The 16,880-nt window shown below is 38.6% G+C and overlaps 1 protein-coding gene across 3 annotated transcripts in view; it reads left to right on the top strand.

The window, feature by feature from the left end:
* The window catches only part of raph1a (Ras association (RalGDS/AF-6) and pleckstrin homology domains 1a), an 82,212-nt gene that overhangs the window by 42,351 nt on the left and 22,981 nt on the right, over positions 1–16,880 (top strand). The window contains exons 3-9 of one of the 3 annotated variants that reach the window (XM_059342684.1): positions 1,500–1,634; positions 1,779–1,884; positions 2,061–2,203; positions 2,914–3,171; positions 4,651–4,806; positions 5,213–5,389; positions 11,250–11,324. In XM_059342684.1, the coding sequence (XP_059198667.1) occupies positions 1,500–1,634; positions 1,779–1,884; positions 2,061–2,203; positions 2,914–3,171; positions 4,651–4,806; positions 5,213–5,389; positions 11,250–11,324 (1,050 nt within the window). Of the gene's footprint in view, positions 1–1,499; positions 1,644–1,778; positions 1,885–2,060; positions 2,204–2,913; positions 3,172–4,650; positions 4,807–5,212; positions 5,390–11,249; positions 11,325–16,880 lie in introns of all 3 variants that reach the window. The other 2 variants (XM_059342683.1, XM_059342685.1) reach the window with 2 other exon arrangements.

The raw sequence follows: 16,880 nt of genomic DNA, 5'->3' as shown, positions 1-16,880 counted from the left end.
AGTACGTGTCGTAATATAAACAGTTCACACACACACACACACACACACACACACACACTCTGGTGACCTCTCCCCTGTATTATATTTATTGTTATAAATCATGTTTGAGGATTATTTTTAGCCTGTAAACAGACGCTGTGTCTCCTGCAGAGTCCAGAAGTTAAATAGATCTTTGACCCTGTTAGCATCTATAAAGTATTTATTTTTCCTCAATAACAAACTAATATGGCAACAAAAAATGCTAAATATGTTTTTAATAGGCAGCCCCTACCAGCTGCAGTTAAGATATAAAGAACAGACAGGAAGTGCAGTCAACAAACACACGTTCACATTTATTTATTCTTACATTGTTCCATTTTTTATATTTAATTTTAAAAAGTTGGAAATGTTTTTTTTTAAATATATTGACTCATTTATATTTTATATTTTTTGCCTAATTTATCTATTTCAGGATTTATGTCATGGAAATATTTATTTATTTTAATATTTGGACTCATATATAAACGTATATTTTCATTTATTTATATACTTAACGTATTGCTACAAATATATGATTCAGGATTTATTTCTGTGACATATTTATTTATTTTTGTTAATTATTACAGTATGTTGACTCATTTAAAAGCTTATATTTGCATTTATTTATTAATAATATTTATTGCATCTTTTATTTATTTCAGTAATATTTTTTAGACATATGTATTATATGTATGTATATAGGAAAGAATAAATCCAGCTCTAATATAACAGTTTTTTTTAGGCAGTGTGGTTTTACTCGGTGCTGCAGAAAGTGCCGAAAAGGTTTTAGCTCTTCTATAAGATATTTAATGTGAAAAAACTCACCATCCAGCCAAATAACTAAATAAATATTTGATGCAATTTGCAAAAAAATGAGGCTAAAGCTCTGATAGTCTTTGCAGTAATCACCAAAATATAAAAATGTCCAACAGTCACAAGAGTCCCGGAGACAATAATGAGATCTTTATGTTTCAAGTCGAACTTTTGATTTCAGCATTTTGTTGTGAAAGAATTCATCTGAAACTCAAAGTAAAGATCTGAGGCTCATCTTAATTATAGGAGCCATATTTTAACAGATGTCTGGTGCATCTCCGTCCCTCTGTGGCCCTCCTCTTTAAAAAGTCTTTAAAATGTCTGAAAAACAAAGTGAACAAAGTAATTCAATCTGCATGTCGTCTGATTTAGCGACTCCAGCTGGACTTTATCTGTTTAACTTCCAACATTATAAGATTGTTTTTTATTTAATGACGCTCAGCAGATGTTATCCGTCACACACACACTTTTATTGTCATCTTGGAGTTTTATTACGGTTCTCAGATGTTTGCAGGAAAGCTCTCAGAAGAGTTTTTATTTGCGTTTCTGGAGTTGTGACCTCTGACTGATGATGATCTGTAACAGGAGGTGCAGTGCCGCCTGTCGGCCACTAGATGGAGCCCAGAGATCTCACTTTGTCCTGAAATGTTTCTCTGTTCTCTCCTCAGATGGACCAGCTGTCAGACGAGGAGGTGGAGGTCAGGGGGGAGGAGGAGGAGGAGGAGGAGGACAGCGATAAGGAGGATCAGGACCTGGACAAGATGTTTGGAGCATGGCTGGGAGAGCTGGACAAACTCACACAGGTACACAAAGTAAGGAGGTTCCCAGCTGATCATTACATTTTTTACATTACATGACATTTAGCAGACGCTTGATCACAGGACAGACATGAGACACTCCACCTGCTGTGAGACAGAAGGTGTTTATAATCTGTTGTGTGTCCTCAGAGTCTGGACGCCCCGGAGACGCCCCCACAGCAGCAGAAAGCCCCCCTGAGAGAGGAGACCAACATGGCCAACTTCTCCTACAGATTCTCCATCTACAACATCAACGGTCTGTCTGTCTGTCTGTCTGTCTGTCTGTCTGTCTGTCTAATGCTGTCTGTCTGTCTGTCTGTCTCTGTCTGTCTGTTTCTCTCTGTCTGTCTGTGTCTAATGCTGCTGTCTGTCTCTGTCTGTCTGTCCCTGTCTCACTCTGCTGTCTGTCTGACTGTCTGTCTGTCTCTGCAGAGGCTCTGAATCAGGGTGAGAACGTGGACCTGGACGCCCTGATGGCTGATCTCTGCTCCATTGAGCAGGAGCTCAGCACCATCAACAGTAAAGCGTCCAGCAGCGGCAGCAGCAAGACGCGGCTCGGCCTCAGCGACGCCATAGTAACCAACACACAACAACACATCTGACCACACACACACATGTTTACAATTTATATTTATATATTTATATTTTGCAATATTTCATAATATCTTTATTGTAGCATGTATTCCACAGACATATATATATTTTTTTCTTCTTTCTTTTTTCTCTTCTTTTTTTCCTCAATGAAACAATTCATTGAATAAGCAAACAATTAAACATGAATATCTTATTTAATTATTTATTTATTCTTTTGGCACTGCCTCTTGTAAAAAATGCATAAATGTGGCAGGATGAATTGAATATGTGATGAAGCTGTTGATATTTGTAATTTCATAACCTGCAATAAAGTAATAAAAAAAAAAAATAGTCAGATATAATGTATAATACCAACAATACCTCGGTTAAGTCATGGTCACCTAACATATATATATATATATATATATATATATATATATATATATATATATATATATATATATATGTATTTTTTTTTAAATGCTCTTCTTTTTTTTGTCTTATTCTCTTATTTTCTTCTTTAACATATAGCACTCATGTAGCAATGACAGTTGGCTCTTGAAGTTCTGTACTTACTTTATTCCTATGGTCTAAGTCTAGTACCTTCAGGTTGAATGCACTTATTGTAAGTCGCTTTGGACAAAAGCGTCAGCTAAATGACATGTAATATAATGTGATGTAATGCATAACCAGCTGTTCTGTCCATCCTCAGGTACGTCAGAAGCCTCCGGCAGGGCGCAGCAGCCGGCAGCAGCCAGCAGGGGGCAGCAGCAGTAACAGTGTGGGCGGAGGGGGGGGCAGCAGCAGTAACAGTGTGGGCGGAGGGGGGGGCAGCAGCGGGGCGAGCAGCAGCAGCAGCAGCACCAGAGCGTCCCCCGCCGGCACCATCAGGGCGCCCACAGGGCATCATGGGAGGCCGCCGCTGGCGTCCAACTTCAGCCTGGACGACATCACGGCGCAGCTGGAGAAGGTGAGAGCTGTGATGTGGTGTTTTACTTGTCATTCATTACAACAAACAGATCCAAGCTTTAGTTTCATAGCACTGTAGGGTTTTTAGGATGCCTCCTTTATAAATAAATGATACCTTCCACGGGGCTTCATAAATGTATGGATTTGATCTCTTACAGTTATAGGATGCTGATCAAAAATGTAAAAATGGGGCGCCAAAAATACATACATTTTTGGTGCCCCGTGCGAGGCAGCATTTATTCATAAAAGAGGCATAATAAAATCCCTACAGCATAATAACAAAAATGCAATTCTTTGATATTTGGTATTTGATGGTTGGCTTTAACCTCCTGAGAACCTGCATCCTCATATGTGGACATTACATTTTAGGTTTGCTTGTCTTTAGGGGAGCACATATTTGTTGCATGTGTTTTAAGATTGCCAGGTAAAGTAAAACTTCATCCATAAAATGTTTAAAAGAGGGAAAAAGACTTAATCCGTTGTTATCTGCAGATACTAAAGGTTGTGGTTTTGGTATTTAGCAATTACTCCAATAAATGTTACACCACTCTGCAGCTTTTTATCCAAACAGAAATAAAACTGTTATGCCAGCAGGACTTGAACACAGGCCAGAGATGCTCTGATCCAACAGATCTGTTCATTAATCTGTTGGATGTCATTAAATTACAAAGTTTCTTTGTGTGTTTAGTTATAAAACTCAGTGTTAAAGCGCTGCCAGCTCAGTTTTTAGTACCACAGCTCTGTCTGGTCTTGTGGTACTTTTTATAAGCATGATGCCAGAGAGGAACACACAGTTATTATTGAAGAAAAAGAGCAGTAGAGGAGTCAGACATGGGAATTGTGAGGCCGTGGGCTGAGTCAGACTCTGTGAGGTTACACAAACAAACTTTGGTGTGATTGCAAAGATTGGATCATGGAGAGTTTTGGGTAACGCTTTATAATAAGGTCCTTAATAACCATTAATTAACAAGTAATAAGGCATTGTTCTCGCTTTAGATCCGGTAGTTGCAAAAAGCATAGTTAACTTATAGTTAACTTATAATAGATGAGCAATAAAGTCTATTTTAATATCATTAAGCAAACAAAATAAGATTAATAAAGGCATGGCAAAGACATAATGGGTGGGTCATGGGTGTTTGTAATGCTATTATGAAGAATTATAAGATACTCATGAGGCTTTTTTTAATGTTCTTATTATACATCTCTTATAGCCTGCTATTAGCTGTATTATAATGCCATTATTAACACTTATATAGGCTTATAAACACACAGTAATGTTAATAAGCATCTTGTAAGGACTTACAAGGGCCTTATTACTTGTTAATTAATGGTTATTACAAGGGCCTTAATATAAAGCGTTACCGAGTTTTGTGTTGAAGATGATATATTAAATGTTTAAAACCTGCTTCATGCTGTCTGGTAAAACTATCTGTCCTCCCTTGTGTTTGTCCCTCCTGTCCTCTGTCTTCTGTCCTCTCAGGCGTCTCTCAGTATGGATGAAGCCGCCCGTCAGACGTCCTCTCACTCCCTCAGCTCCGCCTCCTCTTACACGTCGTCAGCCACAATGCGGCGGCCTGGATCGTCTCAGCGCCAACACCGGCGCACGGGATCAGTGGGCACGGTCAGCGAGCACGAGGTGAGCTCAGACACACCTCAGAGTTTAGATTTTTGCTGATTCTTGTACAGTTTATCGATAAAAATGTGTTTTAAAATCACAAATTTGACGGAGAGCTTTAAAATGTTTGCGTTTACATCACTTTTTATTTCATAGTTATATCCTGTCTGGGTCTGGTATGTGTTGTGTTGTGTATATGTGTTGTCTCCTCTATTTGTATCTTACTATGTACTTACTTTTTAGGGACTACGGATGCAAACTAGCAGCCTTGCTATGATGCGGCATATTTACAAAGATGTTTATCTATGTTAATTAATTTGCACTGTCCCTATCCAAAAATAAAGTATTCGTATTCGTAAAGTATTTGTACATGAAAGAAACCCCACTCTGTTTCCTGAGTTTTCTGTTCCTCTTCTCTTCTCTTCAGGCACGCTCCATCGTTCACTCCTCGCGCTCCTCCGTCACCTCGGCGTCCGGCGTGTCCGTTAACTCCGCCTCCTCCATGGACTCGTTGGACAGCGTTCTCCGTAACGACTCGGACGGACAGCAGCCTTCAGTCCTGCACGCCGCCGGAGGAGCCGGTCCAGGTCACCCCCACACAGAGGTACACGCCCATGATCATTTCAATTATTATGTTAGTTAAAGAGCCTAAGATGGAGGTCCTGCAGTTACAGCTGTCTTTGTGAGTAAATCATCAAAAAAATCATCTCTTATAATCAGACGAGACAGAAATCTGACAGGCCACAACACAATAAGTATCAATGATTTTAATAATGACTGAGCTGTTCTTTATTATTCTGTATCACAGCCATCAAACTACTTGCAACACTTAACGTTCAGACACAGAGAGAGCTCAGAAGTCAGATAAAATTCAACTTCTAATCCCAGAGTTATTAATAAATGCAAATAAAATAATCTGCTTTTGCTGCAACTGATCAGCTTTATTGTTAGAGGTGTGAATCAGCGTATCGGCCCCAGGATCCCATTTTATCACAATACATGAGTCACTATACATACAATATTATTACGATTTTCAGCATTTTGCGATATGATGAGTATTGAGATAAAATATATTGCCATGTAACTGTTTAACTGCATTTTGTGTCCACAAAATGAAATTAAATCTAGAATTGTTTTGTCTAATAAGAGAAAATTCTCAGTGATTCATCTCACTTCAGTCTTTATTTCCCCACAAACTGAACTGAACTGATATCAAACATGTATGGACGACAACAACTGCAGCATTTTATCAAACTCTCACAAACAACAAGCAATGTTTCTGAATGAAACAGAAAAAAAGTCGAAGTTTGCAGCGTTATTTCGACAACTTTCCGACACAATATCCAGACACGCGTGGAGCTTATAGATTCCTTACATCTTCTAGATTCATATGATACGAGGATCTCCAGGATATCCCTAAAGTGAGCCTGATACGGCCTCCGGGAAAGAAACAAAAACGGTGAAAATACAATCGGCCCGCTTGCACTGTATCCATTTTTCCCCACCTCTAGTTATTGTGCCCTTTATTATAGGTGACGTTACTTTATACCAGTGATCATCAACTGGCGGCCCGTGGGCCGAATCCGGCCCGCCGAACTGTCCAGTCCGGCCCGTGACTGGATTCCAAAACTGTAAATCAAGGAGAAAATGTGGTCCGCACTATTAAAGCAACTGAAAACAGCAACGACAACTGAGACTCTTAACTATCAGTAATCCCCACCATATATTACTCTATTTAATGATGACAAACTCGCTGCACTGTTTAAATTAACATTTATTGTTTCACACGGTACTTGTTTTTGTTTGGGGTTTTTTAACGTAACTTTTCCTCATGCCATTACGTAACATGGTTGGTTTTTATTTCAAAGTCTCAACAACAAGCTTCAGACTAGAAAAAAAGGAAAACCAACTGGCATAACTTAAAATAGCATGGTATCAGAACAGAACAGGTCACAAATAATGATTGCACATCAAATAAAACTTGACTCATAAAGGCTTAAAATGGCTTCAGTTTTGTAATGACATGAAAAAATATGAACAATAAATAAACATTTAATAATAATGTTATGCCAAAATTTGTTTTTTTATTTCATTTTATTTGAGGGTCCGGCCCCCAACATGACTGTCCAGTAAAATTCTGGCCCTCCAACAAATGTAGTTGGAGACCCCTGCTTTATACAAACTCACAATATATTGCAGTCATCAGTTTTTTTTAGCAGCAGCCGCCTCATGATATCAGCTGTTGATTCACCTCAGAGCTCCAACACTCTGCTGACTGCAGCAGATCTCTGGCTCGCTGGCTCAGGTTGTCATTAATTAAACATTAAAATCCTGAAATGGATTATTGATGAAATAATGAGTTCACAGACAGAAACGAACTCACACAGTTCATCAGCAGCTCGGTGCTGTTGGGATCTCCCTCTCTGAAACCTCGTCACTCTCTGGGATTATGACGAGCTGCTGTCGTTCAAAGCAGATTATAAACAGATTATGAGCTTCAGATGATAATTGCATTGAAAAAAGAGCAAACAGAAAGGACCATCTACTTTATATTTTAACTTGACGGACTGATTCGGCTGGAAATAGTTTGTAGAAATCCCTCACGCTGAACTCGGTTTTTAATTTAAGATTATTGTCATGTTGATTCATCTGTTGATTATTTCAGTAATGCTTTATATTAAGGTCCTTGTAATAACCATTAATTAACAAGTAATAAGGCCCTTGTAAGTCCTTACAAGATGCTTATTAACATTACTGTGTGTTTATAAGCCTATATAAGTGTTAATAATGGCATTATAATACAGCTAATAGCAGGCTATAAGAGATGTATAATAAGAACATTAATAAAAGCCTCATGAGTATCTTATAATTCTTCATAATAGCATTACAAACACCCATAACCCACCCATTATGTCTTTGCCATGCCTTTATTAATCTTTTGTTTGCTTATTGATATTAAAATATACTTTATTGCTCATCTATTATAAGTTAATGATGCACTTGTTAACAGTTAACTATGCTTTTTGCAGCTAAAGGGATCTAAAGCGAGAACAATGCCTTATTACTTGTTAATTAATGGTTATTACAAGGACCTTAATATAAAACGTTACCATTATTTCCTCTATTAATCGATACTTTGTTGTCTATAAAGTGTAAATCAGTTTTTTCCCCAAAGTCCAACAAGAAGCCCTCAAAAGTTTTGTGAAAGATAATCAGTTTTCTGTCTCAGAGGAGGAAAGAAAACCGAAAATTTAAAATTAAAAAATGCTACAATCAGAGGATTTTGACTTTTTTTTCCTCAAGAAAATGACTTAAACCAATAAATCGTCGATAGTTGATAACTAATTGATTAATCAATCAATCTTTGCAGCTCGATAATAAACTCAATAGCAAAGCAATAAAATCAGCTTTTCTCTTGCTGGTTTATTTACGTTCAGCTGCTACAAGACATGTGACTAGACACAATTTAAATATTTAAAACTATATAAATACAATATAGTCATTTTTTTTATTGTAACAATTTTAACAGTTTGCATTCCCAAAGAGCTTCAGCTTCGAGTCTTCTGAGGCTTCCAGCTCCACTTTTTTCAGCTCACAGTTTTTATCAGAAAATCCAATCGTGTTGTTTCCCAGAGCTGCAGATCAGAGACAGTCTCTCTGTGTGTTGGTGTGGGCTGGTTAGAGTTTGTGCTGCAGCTTTGTGTTGCTGCTTCAGGCTGTTTCTCCGCTTCCTTTAAGATAAAAACATTCTCTCCCAGAATACTCTGCAAAGAAAAGAAAAGCTTGCTCATAATCTTCTCTGAATCACCTGCGCACTCCGACAGGAATGATTCTCAGCTGTGTGCAGAAATGTGAACAGGAGGAAAAGTAAAAAGAGGAGAGAAGAGGAGCTGGTGTTCACTTTACACTGTTGGAGCTGTTGGTTTGTGACCCTGCAGGCTGCTGAGGGTGTTTAACCCCAAAACGCTCACAAACCTGCTCAGTCAGAAGGAAACTGGGTTACTGCTCCCAACTCACCCAGAGAGGAGGAGAGAGAGAGGAGGAGAGAGAAGAGGCGAGGAAGATAATGAGACGAGAGGACAGAGTGAGTCAGCAAATGACCAGAGACAAAGAAAAGGAGCAGACGAGGATAGAAACTAAAAGAGAACGGAACGAAGAGAGACACAGAGAGAGGAGGAGAGATGAGAGATAGAGGAGGAGAGAGAGGAGAGAGAGAATGAGAGAGAGGAGAGAGGAGGAGAAGGAGAGGAGGAGAAAGAGAGGAGGAGAGAGAAGGAGAGAGAGGAGAGATAGATTAGGAGAGAGAGGAGAGAGAGAATGAGAGAGAGGAGAGAGGAGGAGAAGGAGAGGAGGAGAAAGAGAGGAGGAGAGAGAAGGAGAGAGAGGAGAGATAGATTAGGAGAGAGAGGAGGAGAGAGAGAAGAGAGAGGAGGAGAGACGGTGCATTGTAGGAAGAAAATAGAGGAGGAGAGAGAAGAGAGGAGGAGAAGGAGAGGAGGGGAGAGAGAGGAGAAGAGAGAGAAGGACTAGAGGAGGAGAGATGAGAGATAGATTAGGAGAGAGAGGACGAGAGAGAGAAGGGAGAGGAGGAGAAGGAGAGGAGAGAGAGAGGAGGAGAGAGAGAAGAGAGAGGAGGAGAGACGGTGCATTGTAGGAAGAGAGATAGAGGAGGAGAGAGGAGGAGGAGAAGGAGAGGAGGAGAGAGAGAAGGACTAGAGGAGGAGAGGAGGTTCCCAGGAGTCGTCTCATTAGGGATCTGGGACTCTCAGAGACAAAGCGTCCTCACTGAACTGTTGAGAGAAATAAACATTAAATTGAGTTGTGATTGTCAGAGAGGAGCTGAGTGGAGGAGGAGAACTGTGAGCTCACTGCTCCTGGTCTCCTAGTGCACAGAATAGGTCTGAGCACTGAGTGGAGAAAAGACAAAAGATCAGAAACATGCTCATTATCTTTCTCAACAGCAATTCATTTTTAAATCACAACAATATTAAACATTGGAATTGAATTGTGGAGAAGAAATTTTAAAACACCCTAGATAAATAAAACATAAATAAATAAACTACAATCAAAACAAATGAAATAGACTCTCAGGCTCTATTAACAAAAGATGCACTGAGTTAAATATTTTGCAGTATATTATTTTATATTATAGATAACATGTAAACAGCTGGAATTGCCGCTTGGGAAATCCCACAGAGCGAATGGCGTAAATGTTGATGGCTTATGTAAATAAACATGCATGTAAACGACAATATATCAAGTCCAGAAAAATCGATCCGGAAAAAGATCCAACGATAACTCGATATAGTAATTATCTTGACAGCTTGACAGGTTCTGTCTTGTTGTGCTGCAGAATTAGCTGTAACTGTAAAGATCTAACTGTCATTATAGCCTCAAATTAATATTAATATTACAAGTCAAGCTGCCCGACAGATGTTCACATTTACTGTAAAGATGAATCAACATATTAACTCGTCATATTGCATATACATCATTCATTTAAATAAAGTCAGATTAGATCCCAAATTTGTGCACAGCTGCACATACAGGTGAGTTACTCATAATTTAACGATAAAGTCAGATTTACACACAGAAACTATAATGTTTATCACACAGGAAGATACATATATATAAAGTGCTGCTGCTCTCTCTGCTTATTATATGTCCTGCAGGGATCAACACACACACACACACACACACACACACACACACACAGGTCCGGAAGCTGAATGTAATCGTGCTTCTGTGTTTGACCTAAATATTATTTTTAATCTGTGGTTATCAAGAGAGAACTAATGCTTTCTATAAAACAGTTTCTAGAGATTGAAGCACACACACACACACACATAAATACACATACATTCATACAAACACACACATACATAAGATTATGGAAGATGAGTGTTATATAAAAAGAAGGTAAAAACTAATAAATAAAAAGAACCACTGCTGGCTTATATAACAGCCTAAAAGAGATGAGAAAATGTATGCATGTACATATGAATAAAAACAAAAACAATAAATGATAAAGCACACAAATGTTCCATAAACATTACATCTTTTAAAGGTCTGATCATGTCTGAACTTGCGATTTAGCTGTTAATAACTAAATCACTGATTTAAAATTCAAAAAATGAAATAAAACATTTCTAGACTCAACATGGACAATCAGTCACGTGTACTGATTATATGTTTGGGTTATGTTGCTCTAAATATCAGCAGGAAATTACGTTTATTCCATATCAAATCATTCTGAAATCAGTTTGAGAATGGGTCAGTGAGTTCAGGTTTCTGTCTGATTCTTGTGAGGTGATTCTGACGTGTCTGCCTATCTGTGATGTGTAATAAACGCTGTGCGCTCCCTCCACAGGTTTCTGTCTCTGCTTCACCACACAGCTTTCTGCTAAACCTCCACCTGCAGCCAATCAGACAGCACATTAATCCACCTGTCTCTGTCTTTAAAGCACTCCTATCTGGACAGGGAAACCTCTCTGATTCTGAGAAACATAGCAGGGAAACCTTCCCACCTGCTGACCAAGGTGACACTCAGCATGTCCCTCCTGTCCTCCTGCACGGCCAGCCTGTCCCTCCTCCAACTGTCTGTCTCTGTCCCTGTCTCTCTCTGGGCATGCAGTGTGTGTCTGTGTGTGTCTGTCTGTCTGTCTGTCTGTGTGCGTGCGTGCAATGTATATGTGTGTGTGAACACAAAGCTCTACAGAGATTGCCATGCAACTCACAAAACTTTCACTTTGAGAGTTCTTTATCTGCAGCAGTTCACTGATTTAGAAGAAGAAGATGATTACTTTATTAATCCCACAATGGGGAAATTCAAACTCTGCATTTAACCCATTTTTTTTTTTTACTTAGTTTTTATTTAAGTTTCATTCACAATCGTGTACAGAATCATATTCAACATATCTGCTGTTATGTTTCATACACATGGTAACACTTATGGTACATCAAAAAATACAGAGACTATAATGACAAAGAAAAATATAAATTAAAATGGAATAAAAGAAATAAAATTATATCAGTATACCCATAGCGGGGCACCACCTTTTAGTGAATATATGTTTTTGAAGTCTTAAGGAGTATGTTATTTGTTCCATTTGATATATTTTCTTTATTTTTTCAGACCACATACTATATTTTGGGGGGTTCAACCACCTTACTGTAACATTTAACCCATTTTTTACACACAAGTGAATACACCATGCCTTTGCAGGGGGGTTAGGTGCCTTGCTCAAGGGCACTTCAGTCCTAGACCTGTCAGTACCGGGATTCGAACCGGCGGCTCTTCAGTTACAAGCCCGATTCCTCTAGGAACCTCTAGGCCACGAACTGCTGATTCAGAGTCTGCAGGGCACGTACTAATTACTACGTAATGTACTGGATGCATTTTAGAGTTGTTTCTAACGACAGAAAACAAAATGTGAAATAAAAGTGTACACAGTCATGGAAAAAAATATTACCCTTTTTCTTCAATGTCTTGTTCATTTTAATGCCTGGTACAACTAATGGTACATTTGTTTGGACAAATATAATGATAACAACAAAAATAGCTCATAAGAGTTTAATTTAAAACATTTAGGCCTAAAACGCCTGTAAAACCTCTGGGCGATTTTAAAATAAGCCCCTAAAACCTGAAGTTTTTCTGGAAATTCAACAAAAGTCAAACGCTTCCTACTAAATAATAGATTTTTCAGCCTCTGTAGCAAATAGAAATTAAATTCAAAAAGTATTTGAGAGCTTATACAAATACTACAAAACGACGTTTCCGCTTTCCCGGCTTTAATGGGTTAAGAGCTGATATCTAGCCATTTTCCATGGTTTCTTTCATAATAACCAAAATCATAAATTCAATAAATTTTTTCCATGACTGTATACACTTTTTTTCAGAGTTTTGTAAATGGAACAGTGACTTGTGATATAATCAAACTGTCACTCCAAAAGGCCTTTATGGAGCACAAAAGCATGTAAAATATTATGGCTCATGCATGTGGAATACACACATTCTGGCTGCATGTTGGTGCATAAAAGTAGAAGTGAAATATGCAGAGTAATATTTCTGAAGATGAGATGGTAACACTTTACAATAACCAACTAAGTGATGTTTATAGACCGATTATTAACCATTTACAAAGTACTATACATATTTAATCGTTAAATATTTTAAACCAATTTCTTAATGATATGAATCATTTCAAAAATCATTAACATTCTTAATATGGTGTTAAAAATGTTATAATGAGTGCAACCAAAATGATTAATAAACTATTAATTATAATTTAATTGTTTGTTAATGGTAAAATAACAATAAACTTGCATTAATATACCATATATTTGCCATTTATAAATGATTTAGTTAGTTAAACATTAATAAAAATATATATTTACCATTCTAAATGGCCTATATACAGTTTATAAATGATGATTAAACATTAATAAACTATCTGTTTACCATTTATAAGTGATGGTTATTGTAAAGTGTTACCGATGAGATTTATTATAACAAACTGTCCGATCATGATGTGTTGTGACAGTTTTTGTGTCTGAATTGCTTCGTCTCTGTCAGAGATTCATAAAATTTGAGAGAACGAACATGCATTTAGCTCAATATGTCAATTAAGAAAATATTCAATACATACAATTACATATTTATTGAATGTCAGGTAGAAAAGCTGCAAAAACATTTTTTATAACCGTTAAAACATGTAAATTTTCAGTGTGTTTGACTCTGTGAAGCTTTGTGCCTGCTGCTTGTTTCTGTCCTGCTTCATCTGTGGAGAGAAAATATTCCTTTCTGCATCTTTCTGCATCTGATGAGTTTCAGTCTGATCTGCAGAGGTTTTTACTGTGAAGCATGAAGAGAAAGAAAAGGCACGAGTCCTTTTGTTCTGTGTGTGATTTGTGATTATTAGAGTCTTCAGTCCATCACACAGGAGTCAGACATGTAGACGCTAAAGAATTCACCAAATTCAAGCTTTATTTAAGAGAACTGCTGGATTAACGTTTATATGATTTGATGATGATGATGATGATGACCCAAAGCTTCTAAAACTCCTGTGTGATCGTGCTGCAATAAAATGTTTTAGATGGTTATAATAATAATATTAATAATGATGTTTTATGAAAGTGAGAACAGGTAAGTGACAGTCAGCACTTCTGTGTCTGCTTCTATCACTGAGAGGTTTAGTTGGGCTAATGTTTATCTGAACAACACGTCAACGTTTATCTGACAGCTGCATTTAATAAACTTTAACAGAATATTAATATTGGGAACAATATGTGATTAAAAACTGCTTTTGTGTTTGTAACTTGCTGTGATGAATGTTGAGACAGTGGATTGTTTTCATGCAGTTGTTTGCTGCTGTTGGTTTCTGCACTGGTGTGTATGTGAAGCGTCCTTCAGTTTTTTTTATATTTTTCACTTAAACTTGGACTCATGTAGTATTTTTTTTTCATCAGCAAAGTAGAAGAAATTCTTGATTAGACAGACATGATGCACTGCTTCTCAGATGTGTGTTTGTTTCTTCACTTAGCATCACTGATGTTGGATCATTGATCACTGAATCATTACACTGATCTATGTCAAGGTGTCAATACACCCTTTCACAGCTTGTAGTCTGGAGTTTGCAGCCTACAATTTGCAGCCTGTAGTGTAACAGCTTGTAGTTTGCAGCCTGCAGCATGTAGTTTGAAGCCTGTAGTTTGCATCCTGTAGTTTGCAGCCTGTGGTTTGCAGCCTGTAGTTTTTCAGTCTACGGTTTTCAGTCCATAGTTTGCAGCCTATAGTTTTAAAGCTTGTAGTTTGTAGTTTGCAGCCTACAGTTTGCGGTCTCTGGTTTGCAGCCTGTAGTTTGTAGCTTGTAGTTTGCAGAATGTTGTTTTGCAGCTTGTAGTTTGCAGCCTGTAGTTTTTACAGCTTGTAGTTTGCAGAATGTTGTTTTGCAGCTTGTAGTTTGCAGCCTGTAGTTTTTACAAGTTGAAGCGTGTAGTTTGCAGCCTGCAGTTTGTAGTTTGCAGCCTGCAGCGGGGAGCTGAGCTGCAGTTGTTGTTGTGGTTGTAACTATGTTTGGAGGTCAGCCAGCGTCAGTAACAGCTCAGTGGATCAGTCTGTTAACAGATCAATGCTGGTAATGAGACGAGCTGCTGGTCTAATGGCTGCTGCTGGTTTTGTTGTTGTGGTGCTGCTGGACGTCAACAGACCAATCACAGTTAAACATCAGAGAGGGAACGTCTCCTGAGAATAAGACGAATAATCATTCATCAGAGTCTTTAAGCTGCAGACGGGCAAATTTTTTTTGCGTGTGTACGCGTGTGTGTGTGCGTGTGTGTGTACAGAGAGTTAGTAAGGAGGCTTTATTCTGATTGGATCGGCAATGAAGGATTTGATTGGATGATGAAGCAGATGAGGCCGTTTGATTGGATATTAGAGGAATGTGCCAGATCTGCAGAGATTATCTTCTTTGGTGCAGAGAGGAGGTGATTCCCTGAAGCATCTCACACACACACACACACACACACACACACACACACACAGAGTTCTTGGCTTAGCTCACAGACTCACAAATCTGCTCCGCGTCCTGCTCACTTTATCAACCTGTGGAGGAGAAGAAGTGTTTATAAAGCTCAGGGCTCACACTGAGTTCTGGATCTTGCAGAAACCTGAAGGCTACACTTTAAAGTTTGTTGTTTGACAAAATCTAGTCGACATCCCTGAGATATCCAACTGTCCTCTGTGGACTTTCTCCACTGTACAGAACAAACTTCAGGTTTACTTAAAAAAAAATAAAGGTTGCATCAAACACCCTACTGTAAGTCTGCTTAAAGTATTTATGATTTTCTCCTTTTGTTGCTCTTATAATTAAGGAATCCCTTAAAGTCAAAATTAAATTAAAGTACCTCCGACTCTCTTTAGATGCAGATTCTCCTAGTCCCTGACTCTGTCTCCTAGTCCCTGACTGTCTCCTAGTCCCTGACTGTCTCCTAGTCCCCGACTCTGTCTCCTAGTCCCTGACTCTGTCTCCTAGTCCCCGACTCTGTCTCTTAGTCCCTGACTCTGTCTCCTAGTCCCTGACTCTGTCTCCTAGTCCCTGACTCTGTCTCCTAGTCCCTGACTGTCTCCTAGTCCCTGACTGTCTCCTAGTCCCCGACTCTGTCTCCTAGTCCCTGACTCTGTCTCCTAGTCCCCGACTCTGTCTCTTAGTCCCTGACTGTCTCCTAGTCCCTGACTCTGTCTCCTAGTCCCCGACTCTGTCTCCTAGTCCTTGACTGTGTCTCCAAATCCCCGACTCTGTCTCCTAGTCCCCGACTCTGTCTCCTAATCTCTGACTCTGTCTCCTAGTCCCTGACTCTATCTCCTAGTCCCCGACTCTATCTCCTAGTCCCTGACTCTATCTCCTAGTCCCTCCAACTCTTTTTAGATGCAACATGTCTGAGTTTATGGAGATTAAAGAAGAAAACAAACATCTAGTTTAGTTTAAATACTTTAATATGTAATCAAATCAACAATAAATCAATAAGTTGTCTGAAGAAGTCGACTTTCACTTATCTGACATCTGACTTCAACTCAGTTAACTTTAGGTGAAAGTTATTCTCACCAGTTTTGCTGTAGGATTTATTTGACCTCTCAGGTAGATTTTAAGTGTTTTCTGTTTTTCTGTTCCTCCAGAAGTTTAATCTTTTTCTTCTCTGACCAGTTTGGTTTTCAAAACCAATGAAAACTGCTGTAAAATCTCTTTCAATGCAGTACATTTTCCCTCACAAAGGAAACATTATTCTAGATTCTTATCTGGCCCACAGCTGAGAAGAACTTAAAGTTTTCAGTAGGAACGTTAAGATGTTTAGTAACAGCTGACTGGAGTCTGGGCTCAGTGAATGTGGTCCGATTAATGTTTCTGTTTATCTCATGAGCTCCTGCAGCTTTAAATCCAGCTTTTAAAAGCATCTCATGGTCTTTAAGGGTTCCCTTAATGCACGGGTTGAGACTTCACTGATTCTTGGAGTAAAATGTTCTTTAAAAACGTGCTTTAGTTTTGACTTGTGGCTGCAGATTAGAGTGGGAGGGGCCACGGTGGACACCCGAGAGTCCT

The sequence above is a fragment of the Centropristis striata genome, chromosome 10 (genome assembly GCF_030273125.1).
Source record: "Centropristis striata isolate RG_2023a ecotype Rhode Island chromosome 10, C.striata_1.0, whole genome shotgun sequence".
Taxonomy (NCBI): domain Eukaryota; kingdom Metazoa; phylum Chordata; class Actinopteri; order Perciformes; family Serranidae; genus Centropristis; species Centropristis striata.
Note: the sequence above shows the minus strand (reverse complement) of the source record. Positions and strands in the feature narration are given on the sequence as shown.